This window comes from Pleuronectes platessa, chromosome 4 (assembly GCF_947347685.1).
Source record: "Pleuronectes platessa chromosome 4, fPlePla1.1, whole genome shotgun sequence".
NCBI lineage: Eukaryota > Metazoa > Chordata > Actinopteri > Pleuronectiformes > Pleuronectidae > Pleuronectes > Pleuronectes platessa.
The window spans coordinates 26776346-26789860 of record NC_070629.1 but is presented as its reverse complement, the minus strand read 5'-3'; the positions used below and the strand labels follow the sequence as shown (position 1 = coordinate 26789860).

The window sequence follows — 13515 nt, the reverse complement described above, 5'->3', positions numbered from 1 at the left end:
TGATGAATTAAAACATGCCTCTGTTACTTCACAAGGAATTCATTTTTAAAAGATAAGCACATAAACACTTTAATGTAAACATGTCACGAGATGAATAACAATTCTGCAGTGCCTGTACAAATATGCACTGATTGTGGGTGTGATAAATGTGCTTTAGTTTGTGCAAGGGTTTCTGGGGCATGTTTGTGTTGTGTTTATTCAGCGCTCACACACTCACCGGTGGTCCTGGTTCTCCCTTTAGTCCAGGAGCTCCAGCCAGCAGCGAGTAGTGGGTCGGTTCCTGGTCGAATGTTTGGAATCCATCTGTTGCAGCTGGAGTCACTAAAATAAGCGAGGTGGGTTTGACATCATGCATGTCGGTCACCCTTGGCTCAGGCTCCTTTGGAGGAACTGTGCTCAACTGGGTTTTATGGGGAAGGTAGGCGGTTGAAGGAGACACCTGTGTGGAGGCAGGGGTGGTCTGGAGGTTTGGCTTCATCTCCGATGGTCTAGTAGAGGCAGGTAAATCCATACTATCCCCATTGGCAGTAGTATCTCTTTGCTCTGTGTTCTTGCCGGCGTGTGAAGTTGGGTTCGGTGGCGTCACGTTGATCCTCAGCGATGTAGTAACCGTTTGAGTTGGAAATTTGAACGGGCTTTCCAACCCTGGATGAAGCGGTGGAGAAACAGACACAGCACCGGGTTTTGGAAACACAGATGTTTGGTTCTGCGTCAGCGACCGGTCAGTCGGGACAAGAATTGTAGTCCTGGTGTTTTCCGCTGTCAAAGCCAGAGTCGGCCTCTGGTCCTTTGTGGAAAGCTCTGTCAGTGACAGCGGAGCTACATGAGTGACAGGAATGTTTGGGTCCATGGAAAAAAGAGGTAGAAGGGGTGGAAATACGGGCCGATAGGTGTCGGCTTCTCTGCAGTGTTTCTTAATGTAATCACAATAGTTATGAGCTGCCTTAGCAGATGGATAAATGTCAAACTGACATATGGCGCCTTCAAATGGCACCGAGTTGTGGTTCATTTTGCCCAGCAGGAAAGAGCCCTCCGGATCCAGGGCCTCCTCCTTTTTAAAAGGCAAATCAGCATGTACACTTTGATTTCCACATGAAGTGTGTAGAAACACCTCATGGCCTCGGACGTCCAGGGCCAGACTGTGCCAGCGGCCATCGTGGACGTCATAGTCGAAACTCACAGAGCTCCTCTGCCCCACGTGGACCACAACCTTCCCCGGCACGAACTGCAGCGCCAGCTGCACTTTCCGTTTTTTGGACAGAACTGAGAAAAGAAAAGCGCTGTTGACGCGATGGACAGACAAGCTGAGGATCAGGGAGAGGTTGGCGGAGCTGTAGTTTGCAGGGATAACAGTGCGCAGAGGAACCTGGATCCGCGCCCTCGGGGTGAGGATGATTCCAGACTTGAAGGGGATGAAGCCATTAGGGATGGTTCTCGTGCCTGAAGATGATGCCCCGCCTGGCCTTCGCTCAGAGAGCCCGAGCTGCTGCAGAACATCCACATCTTTCAGAGAGACAAGAGAAGGAAGTCAGTGACTGGTAGCTTTATAGACTTTAAGTATCTAGAGATACTAAACAAGAACCACATGTTCGTTACAATACGATCCTGATTTCTAAGCTTATAAAACAAACTGATGGTTAACTGTCTTCCTTCTTTCAGGATCCTCCAGTAATGCCACAGACTACAAAAGGGAAAACAGATGACAATATATAAATGTCCAAAAAATAAACTATGAACTTAATAATGTTCTTTATTTAAGAAGATGCCATATTAATTCAGTCCCTATTCACAGTCTCCCATTCCAAAGCTCAAAGAAACATGTAGCAGTATAAGTGCTAATTAGATATGTTGGGATGTCAAGCAGGGAGTTCACAGGTTTAAAGTGAGACTAATGGAAATGCTGCAGCAGAAGCAATTTACAAAGGGCGCATAACATCTTACATCCATACATCAGCATCCAGTTGTTGAGATTGCAGCAAATTATGTAATCATTGCATCAGTCTGAAATAGAGCAATCTCAGGGAGACGGAGACAAGAGGACAGTGGTGGGGGGGGCAAGAGGTGTATTTGTGCGGAGACAGAAAATGAAACCTCACTTTCTCTGGAAACATACGATGATTAAAGCCGATCGCTCTGACAGGGGCGCGAGCGCGTGGACACGTACTGGTGTGTTTTCTGCACGCTTTAATTACCACTCGCATCTCATGGGAGGGAGATCCAGGTAATTTGTTGTGTGTACTTTCTGATTAGATCTGCAGTTTTATTGAGTTTAATTAAATCCATGTTTAACGGTAGCTACAAACAGCCTTTGAAGAGGCGATCCTGAGAAACTGTGACCCACTGCTGCGAATGTTGTAAAAGGATAACACAAAAAATGACTTATCCATTGTGTATCTATAATTAAATTCTGATTATTTGATATATTTCACGAGGAAATAAAGCTTCAATAATCTGAAATTACTGTATTTACTGACCAAACAGACCTGAAGTTAGAGCCACTGAAACAACAACACATGCTCATTTCAGTCTGAACAAAACAATCCGTGCTCTTATAGAGTCCAGTTATCTTACCATTGGCACCAGTCATCAGTTCTGTCAAACACAGGCTTTTTGGTTAGTTTACCAAGGTTGGAAAATAAAGAGCCGATCAACCCCCACAGCCAATCAGCATATCCTGAACCCAGTATGTAAATCCCCACACTACGTGCAATGCAGAAACTAAAGGCTTATATATGGAATCTCACATATCCTTCCTTTTCCAGACTAACGCAAACCAAATGTGGGCCACTCTGAAATAAACTGTTAAATTATGAATTATGGCTCAGCAGAGGAAACACAAATACAGACACGTTGTGTGTTTGGAGGGAACCCCCCCCCCCCCCCCCCTCAGTGTGTGCAGGCAGTGGGAGGCCAGAGAGAAAAACGACAGAAACTGAAAGAACAAAGACTTTCTTCAGTTAAGATACCAACACAGCACAGATATGAAATCTTAAAACGGTGTAAAGATAGCTAGGGTGTCTCTTTACTTTGTGATTTGTGAATATATCTTCACAGCTTTTCCCTGCTCACTTAAATCTGAGAGGACAGGCAGGTCACCTATGGCTTTTTGTGACTTCCTGGAGAGCAGGAAAAGATAGAAAGCGGAGTATTATAGAACATCCTAGGGACAACAGTCTGCCAAAGAGCAAACAACACAGCATTCCCAGACAAATGAATCTGTTAGTATTCAGTCAATGCGCACTGAGGTTTTCCTGCGGCTGCTTCAGTCTTCTAATGGAGACGATGAGTGGTAATTGATAGACAATTAACATAAATCTGAAAACTGTGCTTCAAGAACTCAGCATCCAGAGAAGTTTTGGGGTTTTGGGTATTTTGTTGGTCTGTGACTCAGCGAGAAGACTCTGGGATCGAATCTGAAATCCTTTCTGTGTGGAGTTTCTTTTTGGGGGGGAGAATTTGTGGAGAGTTTTGAGCATGAATGGTTGTTGTCCAGGTTGCACCCTTCCTCTCGCTCAATGCCCGGCCCCCCCCTGCAACCCTCAAAGGATGAGCTGTAGCGATAATGGATGGACGGATGTTTGCTGCCTAGAGGTGGAAGGTCATCCGGTGATCCCAGAGGCTGCTGGTTTAATTCCTGGCACTGACATATGAGCCATCACCTGGAAGATAGTTGGTATTACATCTACAGACCCCAGATCTGCTCCAGGGATGCTTTGCAGTGTCTGAACTCGATCAAGGCCCTGAAACGCCTGAGGAAACGTGGAGCTTAATAAGCATGTGTAACCATTTCATCACCTGTGCAAATCGAGAATTAAGTTTCCAAGGTGCAAACATAGAAGTAGATGGATTTTCTTGGGTGTACAATGGCAGACCTTCCATTGCAACTCATCTCCACATGAAAAGAGAAAACAACATAGAACACATCCTTCATGTGATACAAAGACTCTGCAGCTTTCTACCAGCAGCGGTGTATTACAGTGCAGCCTGCCTGAACAGATTTATAACCTCATTAGGATCTGAGCTTGCAAATGAGCACGTCCTCGTATATATATAGAATCCCCGAGTCTGTAGACACTCGGCAGCCGTCATGGGAGGAAAATATCAACTTACAAAGGCAGAATTACAGAGTAATTGCCAGACACAGTCACGCGTGGGCGCGTTATCAAAAGGCGTCTAGAAACTGGGAAGAGCTGGAACTGAATGAGATCTGGCGGGTTTTGGATTGACAGCAAAAATCCGACGACGTGCTGGTTGTGGGTGTTTAAGTTGTGTAACTGAAACCCGACTGCAGCCGCAGACATCAGGGCACAGCTGAGACTCAGTCGACATAACAGAGTGAGAGAGAGAGATTTTAAAGCTGAGCACGAGGCTGATGGGTCAAATAACTAGAGCCTATTTATCAGTTGCCCAATAAAACCCAGCTTTTCACATGTTGGTATAAATGTTTGCTGATATGAAATCTTTTATTTTACAGATTTAACAATGTAGAAAAGATGTGCATGTGTGTTTATATCCTTAATTAAAGTTCTGAATATTCGGTTGGACTTTAAAATATTAAACCTCGATTACATTTCATTGTCACGAAGGTTCCATAACAACATCTCAGGAATATTCGCTGAACAATTTTTCTCAATTTGACGTCAGTGCATCACACAACACATCAGGTTTTTCAAAATGTTTCTACTCACAATATGGGATCTAGCTCTAATTCCACCGTCATCAGACTGCTTAGAACACAACACCCCTTGAATTAGAAGCAGAGTTGTGAAGGACGTGTGCAGGTCCCAGCTAATCCACTTTCAAGTGTTCGAGCACACAAACAACCACTTCAATGGGACGAGGCAGAAAAGTGAAGCTCATCTCCGACAAAGACTTAATATTCTATCCAGGGATGAGTGAATGTATTGAATCGGAGACTTTGACCTTGATCGATCAATCAGTGATGCTGACGCAGCAGAAATCTACAGCCTGTGCTTGTTTTAGATCATTCCTGAATAACTTGGATAAACCTGTGAACCAGAAGGGACTTTTATCAGTGCCCTAATTTAGAATCTGGATATTCTCACTGTGTTGTAGTGCACAGGAGACACCTGAACGTGTCACTGGAACTTCCCATGAACCCATTTTAACTTCCCCCCCCCCCCCCCCCCACACACACACACACACATTACTTACCTTGCCCCTGTGCCAGCCTCAGAGAGCAGGAGAGAATCGTCCAAAGAATCAGAAATCTCCTGGAGAAGAAGAAAAGAGTTTGGAAACGTTATGACTGATAATCACGGGACCAGGTGATCTTAGATATTATTCAATTCTTTCAAATATTGTTTGATTAATGTTCGATCCTCTAAAATTTAAAAATAAGTGAATATCACTCAGCCCACTTAGTGAACGTGTTGTCATTACACAGGCTTGACTATTATCAGGTCAGTATGGCCCATGTTTGGCCCATGTCCTATCCACTAACATGATAATAAACTGAATAAAAGCCACGGCAATCAGAGTTGCAGAAGAGTGGGAAATGCGAGCTGCCATTTTGAAGCCTTCAATTTTTTTTGCGTTTTGGTCAGTGCCACCTTTAGGGGTGGATCCTGACGTAGAGCTGTACGCCCCAATGGATTCAATGCTTTAGGGTCTATTTGACTCTAAATGGGACCATGAGTTACAGAATGAACATCGTGCTGTATTGGAGAAGACTTGAATCTGGAGATTGAGACCATAAACTCCACAGGAAAATGTTTACTGAGTGAGAAATAAGTTCCTCTTCTCATAGACATCTATAGAAACTGACTGCTTATACCAAGAGACCTTCACTTTCGGAACCCACAGTCTACGTCCATTGGTATGTGGTTGCCGAAACTGCAATAAGCCTAAATTGAAACATGTAAAGATGAAACTAATTTGGAATTGACTCTGAACTTCACTCCTACAATGACTTTGCCTCAGAACGAGTGAAAACAGCAGCCGCAGCTTTGTTAAGAGTCTAACATCTGTTTTTTAAACCAGATAAGCTACTGCTCAACCGGCTTCTCTGTGACTGGTCCCACTGGAGCACCTCTGACAACCTGACACCGCTGCATCTCTTTCCACTGAAGGATATGATTTACACTTTTCAAATATAGGAATTTAGCTTTTTTCATGTCTAACGTGAACTTTCGGGCGCGATGGATGTAAAAGGTGAGGGATTTATTTTCTCAACCTGCAAAAAGTTCAATCAATTCCATTTTCACGTGGCGGCGGTGACATTTGTCGCCTCACACCAGCCCACACGCGGACAAACCTCCACCATTGATTTTGTCAGTGACATTTATATCTCAAGACAAGTGATGACAGGGCTGTTGAGAGCTCACACACTGAGCTGATAAGAGGTGTTGTATCATTTTCTGAGGAGCGTAATAGGATATTATCCCAGAGATGATGTTGGTTTTTCAGACTCAGTGGTTCTCTTGTGTGAAGCTCATGAAACCCGACGCCTGTTGAGCCGCTGGAGTTTGAAGTGGTGCAGGCTCGGTGACAAGTGCCATAAAGACGGCAGTTAGAGGAAATCTTTTACATTTGCGGTTTTTCCACCGAGCCGCAGCAAAGAAAACCCATCGGTCAACCACTGGCACACTTGACTTGCCAGTAAAAACTTTTCCTCCCTCCTCTTCATGTCCCACTGCTGCTCTGCTGCACTGCCATTAGCAACAGAAACTAAATAAACTGAAAAAAGTCCAGTTTGTGACCAAGTCTCTCTCTCTCTCTCTCTCTCTCTCTCTCTCTCTCTCTCTCTCTCTCTCTCTCTCTCTCTCTCTCTCTCATGTCCAGCAGGGTTATATGATGCAACTTTGTGTGTTTTATTTCCCCCTCCCATTGGGACAGACAGCCAACCAGCTGAGTGAGATGCACAGCAGGGAGGAGGAGGAGGAGGAGGAAGAGGAGGAGGGGAGAGGAGGAAGAGAAGGAGAGGACTTTACTCCTCCTCTCATACATCTCTCTCTCTCCCCCTGAAATCAGTCCCAGACCGTCTGGCAGCTCATTGTGAGACAAGCTGCAGAGACACAGCCTCAACAGCAAACTGTACTGAACTCTGTGTGGAGCAGAATAAAAACATGTTTGCATGCAAACCACTGAAACTCATTAACTCGTGAGTTTTGTGCATTTTAATAAAAAACATCAAGATTTTCCTTTAATTTCTTAAGATACCTCCACAAATCCTGCAGCAAGTTTGGCAGACAACAGATATAAGAACTTAGATCAACTCTTTACCTGCAGCTTATCTTTGCAAGAACGTGCACGGTGCATTAATTATCTTAAAGCGCATTAATGTCATATAACCGATTAAATATAGAGATATAAAGATAGACATGGACTCACCCCCCGACTCCAGTGGTTTTGAGTTTGGAGTGCGGGGCATTGTCCGGCTCCATCGCGGTTACTTCATTCTTTCCTGGGAGTTTTTACTACAGTCCACACGAGGCGGATCAACTTTTTCCATTCCAGGTCTTCGCAGAGGAAACGGCACCAAACAAAAAAAAATAAAAAATCACCATCAAACATAAATAAAACAGTCACACAAACTGGCAGAGAAAAGGCTGGTTTCTGTCATGCTGCTGCTCCTGTAAATCCCAGTGGGTGACAGTGAACTCAGAAGAATAGACGCTCCGCAGAGTTTCCACCGGTGCGCGTCTCAGCTGCTCGTGCGTCCTCCTTTACGCGCGTTTCGCAAAAAGTACAATGAAGGTGAAGTGAAGTGCGGGTCCAGCTTTTCCCGGGAACAGAACAGTGGCAGGACAGGATGACGACTGTATGTGTGTGTGTGTGTGTGTGAATGTGTGTGTGTGTGTGTGTGTGTGTGTGTGTGAGTGAGTGTGTGTGCGTGTGTGTGCATGTGTGTGAGTGAGTGTATATGTGCGTGCGGTCGACTTCCCAAAATGAAAGTTTATTGTGGAGCGAGGGAAATGTTGAGGAGCGAGGAGGGGGAACACCTCCCTCTGTCGCCCTCAGCTGACATCCAGGGAAGACTTCAGTTTCCATCAGCTGGTTGAAGGTGTGTCTTTTCCAGAGGTGTGTGTCTGTGTGTGAGTCTGCGTGTGTGTTTGTGTGTGGTTATGAATTGACTGGACACATCTGCTTGTTGCAGCTGCAGCAGGGCCGTTCACTGGAATTTAGAAATACTGAAGGCAGGAGTCTGGGCCCCCTCGGCCACCCCACACAAATCTGCACTAAATCTTTCAACAAACACAACAAAAACTCTTGAAACAAGTTAAATTATGATTTTTCACATGACATTTTGAGTAAGAAAGGCAAACACGCAAGTAAGAAAAAGAAGAGTCGATTTTAACCAGTTCCTGGGTGCTGGTACCATGATATAGACGTAGATGGCTATGCAGAAGTGCCTGAAACCTGTATTCTCTCGAATGACCAGCAGAGGGCGACTCCACTGAGACAATTATTCTACGTCTCATTTGATTTATAACGTCAGTGAACCTTTTCAAACAGAGTTGATGGTCTCAATCTCTAGTTTAAAGTCTCCCGTCCAGTGGGTACATAAGTAATCTCAAGTTAATCTCGACTTCAGCTGATGTGAGTTTGCTCACTTGTCAAACATTAACTGTTGAACACAACTTTAAAATCAACACGGACGAGAAATCAAAGAGGTTCTTTGAAGTTTGAATTCAACTGACAAAAGAAAATCCAGCTTTGATCCGGACAGAAGCGACACAACAAGTGTGTGAATGGAGCTTGAACCAATTAGTGCCCTCTTGTGGACAAACTTTACAATGACAACACTTTCCACAGGCTTTATTTTACATGTTTATATATCTTGTAATCAGCTGTTCAATTTATTGTTTTATTGCTTTAGTGAAAAGTTCATCAAAGACTGAAACTGAAACAAATTGATGGAATCTCGTCAAGTTTATTGACATTTAAAACAAGTACAAAAAAAAGTGAAGTACGCAAATACAAGAAAGATGAAATGCTAAAAGTAAATTAAAAACAACTCAAGGAAACTCATGTTTGTCTTCAGTTTAAACAAAAACACAAAACATGGCCGTTGGATCTAGAGCAATTTTCTTCCTTGTATATTCAGACCAGCCACAATAATCACAGCGGGACTAAACTCCTGATTTATATTTCATGTTGCGGTCATGTAACTTCAATAGATGAATCAGTTTGACCGATGAAAACTCGCCGTCTAAACACTGTTTGTGCGTCATCGTACAAATGACCAATTAACGTCATCAAGTGTAATTTGAACCAGTAGAGCAGCTGGTTGTGACGGCGCTCCTTCACCTCCTGCTTCACCAACATCCACTTCCGTTCTCACCAGGGTTGCAGGGCTGCTCCGGTATGGGTGTGTGCGAGTGTGTGTGTTTGTCCTTGTGTGTTTGTGCGCTGTCGTGTGCTGTGAAATTCCTCCGCCAAAGAAAGTCCTCATTGACCCGCCTTCAGCAAACACGCTATGACAGTGTCCAGGGGAGACCCAACAGAGCAGCGATTCAGCCGCCGGCAACTGGATCCCTCGTGCTCGCACAGCGCCCCCCCCCCCCCCCCCCACAGTCCATCCTCCCAGGGCCAGGAAGGAAGGGAGCTCGCCGCTTTGAAAGAGAACTTCCCCCGCGTACCTGTCCCAGCTACGTCAGATGTGAGCTTTTGTTACCGCGAGTTTCAGCTCGCAGACAAGAAGGGCAATGTCCTCGCGGCCTGTGGAGGAGTGCTGGGGAAGATCTGGATCTGGGGGGGTGTACGGTTTCATGGGGTTTTGTAAAGACCACTGTAGCAGCCTGTGGAAGTGGTTCTCAAGCTGTGGGCCTGGGACTGCCAAGTGTTCTAGAAGCCAAGCCAGGGGAACGACTTAGAGGAGTGGCTTCTGTAGAAATAGTCGTGTTTGATTTTCTGTAAAAAGGTAGATGAGAAGGTTGATGAATTTGTGATCGGATCAGACAGCATGGATGTTAATACCATATCTGAACAGGGTCAATATGGATATTCATGGTAAGGAAACCATAGACTATACAGTGATATAGGGCTATAAAGGTACAAATACTTGTAATGAAAACGTTCAGACACAGCTCCCCGTGGCATTTAAGACCAGTTGAGCAAAGTCATTATTCTATATGCTTAGAAGAATTCTTTTTATTTTGATTTGCTTTGTTAAATACACATTTTTATTAATGGGTTTAAGCCAGTTGCAGCATGCGGACGGAATGACAGTCTAAGTTTAATGTTTTGTATTTTCTTGTTTTCGTCCAAATCCAATGATTGTACCCAATTTTTTTATACCGTCACACTCCAACAGACACTGGTCTTTTCATGGAAAAGGAAATGATAGACTCCTTTAATTCCCAATGATAGAAGAAAAGAGGTTGACTAATAGCCGTGCATCCTTTCCAGTGCAACGCAGCCTGTAGAAAGTTATATAATACTTATGCAAAGTCTCCCCAGATATGGTTTCTTGGGACCATATCTTCGGAGGCTTTGTGGTACTGGTTCCTACGTTGGTGGTCCTTGACCTGTAAAAAGTTGTAAGAGCCCACTCCATGTTGGCCTTCGAGACACGGTGCCTGCAAGCGCACCGCAATTTTACTGTAGATCTCCTACCTGACAGCAGTTCAACAAGCACCTCGTTCCAATCCAAGCAAAGAATGTTTCTGAACCGAGGCCGAGGGCCCGTTTCGTGGAAACCAGGGATGAGTTCTGGTGGAAAGAGGAAAGAAAAGAGACATCCAGGGACTTTTTATTGGGCTTTAATGAGTTGATTTTTTTTCCATGCATCACATACGACTACCATGCTGGACCTCATCTCTAACCATTGGCAGGTGTGGAGCTAGCGACTTGATTGTTTGCTCTCCAGACCAGTGGAGGGTAATGGAAGTGAGTTGGCCAGTATATTCCAACAATACAATTGTTATTGTAGAAGTTCGGCATATGCAGGAAATTGTGAGGACACTCCTGCAGACAGAGGGTGTCAATATAACTGATGTTCCTATATCATATCCATATGAATCACCTTTAGTTTATAAAACAGTCACATAATTCACAGGAAACATTTGGGAGAGTGAAAGAATTATGGTGATTTATTCCATTGACTCTAGCTGCTAAAGACCTGAGGGGATTATGATCATTTGAGGCTATCCCTGTCCCCTCTCTATTTTTACAACAGGCCTTAACAATATGAACAACAGCACATGAATCCTTCCAAGTCATGCTTCAGCGATGAAACCGCCTGTCTGATAAACACAGAGTCTTTTGTTTTACTCTCATGTCTCGGGGAACTGGGGCCAGCTGAATGCAGTAACCTCTGTCCAGGCCCAGCTGGATCCAATAAGAGTTAGCCCTGTTTACCCACTCCATACATACAACAGGAAACTTAAAGAGAAGTTCTATCCATTTGTGTCCTGTCAGAACAAATTTAGAGTGAAATGTGAAATGACAGTATTATATTCTACTATGGTGCTGCTGTGGGATGAAACTAAAGCATCTAACAAAAGGACATTTTGAATAGATTTAAAAGTTAATCACAGAGAATTAACAATGATTCTTAAATCGACACAAGACTTGATGGCAACAATTCTAATTATTAATTTTGTTTTTCAAGCACAAATATTACTTTTCATCTAGTTCTCACATAGTGGAGACTTCAAAAGTCAGATATTTCCCTCAAAAGGCGTCGGAGACCGAAACAAAGTCAAAAAGAGACTTAATATTTAATTTAGATCCGTCTTAACACAACTCTTAATGAGTGAAAGTAGGGACGTTTTAAATTTAGTCACCAAGCAACTTTATAAGATTGTATAATTAATATATCTACAGTTATACCCAAAGACACCAAAAACAAACAAAGGGGATCAGGCTGGATGTTAAGTTAACTCATTTGTTTAATTGTCCTTGTGACCACAGGTCTGTTGCCTCCATCAGTCACCTGAGACGCCTCGTGACTCTGCAGTCATTCATACGTTACCTGCTTTACACATTTTACATCTCATTTAGAAAAGGGCAGAGTAATGGAGTGCTGCGGTGAGCGGTGAGGCTCAATTCAATTCTCTGCTTCCCCCTCAATAAAACGGCAATAACAACAATTTGAAAAGCAGAAGTGCTTCAGCATAAAGTCTTAATCTTTCTGAAGGCGGCATTAGATGTGGTAATTATTGCCAATTCTGTATCCCGCGGAGCTGCAGAAAGACAGACGCCGGTGCCAAGTTGGAGGCATTGTTGTGGTGACATTTGAGTGGAGGATCAAACCGCTGATGAATAATCCATATTGAAAAGCTGCTCTTTCTGCCAAATGTCAAACAGCAGCAGGAGCCATTGTTCAAGGAGCGGATGCTTAAAAACTTTTCTCTCACAGTGATGGAAATGCTGTGTGACATACTGAAGTGAACGTGGCAGCGGAGAGTCCACCGAACACACGTCTGGTTATAATCGGAATATTTCGAAGGACGGCAGCATATTCTACATTTGTGTGGCTCATTATGTATTTGGACTTTTGATGTATGCACTTAAAACTGAACAAAACATCTGTGTAACAGCCTTTCATAGGTTTAATAGATAATTAAAGGAACTATAAAGGAGTTTAGGCTCCGTTTGCCTAAAATAATCCTGGAAGAGAAAAAAACACACACATCATATTTTTCTCAAGATAAAAAGGAGATGATTTAATTCTTGTGTCCCATTAGTAATTTATGACGTCTTAGATTCATTATCAGATATTTTGTTGATACTTTACCCCCCCAGATGGAAATACTGATTACTGTCAAGTAAACAATATTGGTATTGGCATCGCATTTCAAGATCAAAGCACATGAGACAGATTTGTTTGATCTAAACGACTAAATTAAATTAAATTGACAGAAATACACGTTTTCTTTAGGCGTAGAAAATGTATATTTGTCCACATTCCTCTAGTTGCTGTCACAATCAGCTTTTATGTAAAGTGTATCTTTGCAATGCTTCATCAGGAGATCATATCTGGTCTATAAATTGCCATCCTGTTCATGACGATAAAGGAGACTTGCTTTAGGTCTTACATCTCAGAAACCTTCTCTCTCATCCTCAGCCAGGTCTGTCCACGCTCAAACCTTCTGTTTCACTGCAGCCAAAGTCAACTTCCTGCTCCCTTCTCGCACTCCTCTGCAAGATTCGGACCCAGGTCTTCAAGCTGCTGTTTATCAAGAACACATCATGGTTTTCTGTGGGCACCGTATTTCACCATCATACCGGCAAACAGGGAATCGAATTGGGCAGAACTTGGTTTCAGGATTAACAACGAGTATTTGTTATTTTTGAATTAAAAGGTTGCATGAGTGAAACTGGCTTCATATAAAGTAAACAAAACAAACTGTTGCGTGTGCCTGCACTCAGAATAGACGCAGCCCTTTTGGCGGAGGTTCACCGCCCCCCCCACGACATCCGTAAACACACCACCTGAGTTTCTAAATGTAGGTTTGAAACTGGTCCATTGTGCACAAACACACACTCCAACCCACATGGACAGAAACAACTATTCATCCCAGGCCACTCTGCTCACGCAAACCT

The 13515-nt window shown here is 43.6% G+C and overlaps 1 protein-coding gene across 2 annotated transcripts in view; it reads right to left on the bottom strand.

Moving 5' to 3' along the window:
- col27a1b (collagen, type XXVII, alpha 1b) overlaps window positions 1-8015 on the bottom strand; it is a 61802-nt gene extending 53787 nt beyond the window's left edge. For both annotated transcript variants that reach the window (XR_008338274.1, XM_053420180.1), the window contains exons 1-3: window positions 7354-8015; window positions 5176-5234; window positions 218-1503 (exon numbers count right to left, since the gene is read on the bottom strand). Coding sequence is in view for 1 of the 2 variants with exons in the window: in XM_053420180.1 (XP_053276155.1) it covers window positions 218-1503; window positions 5176-5234; window positions 7354-7406 (1398 nt within the window). In the remaining variant the exon portion in view is untranslated. The remainder of the gene's footprint in view (window positions 1-217; window positions 1504-5175; window positions 5235-7353) is intronic.
- Window positions 8016-13515: the final 5500 nt, after the last annotated feature.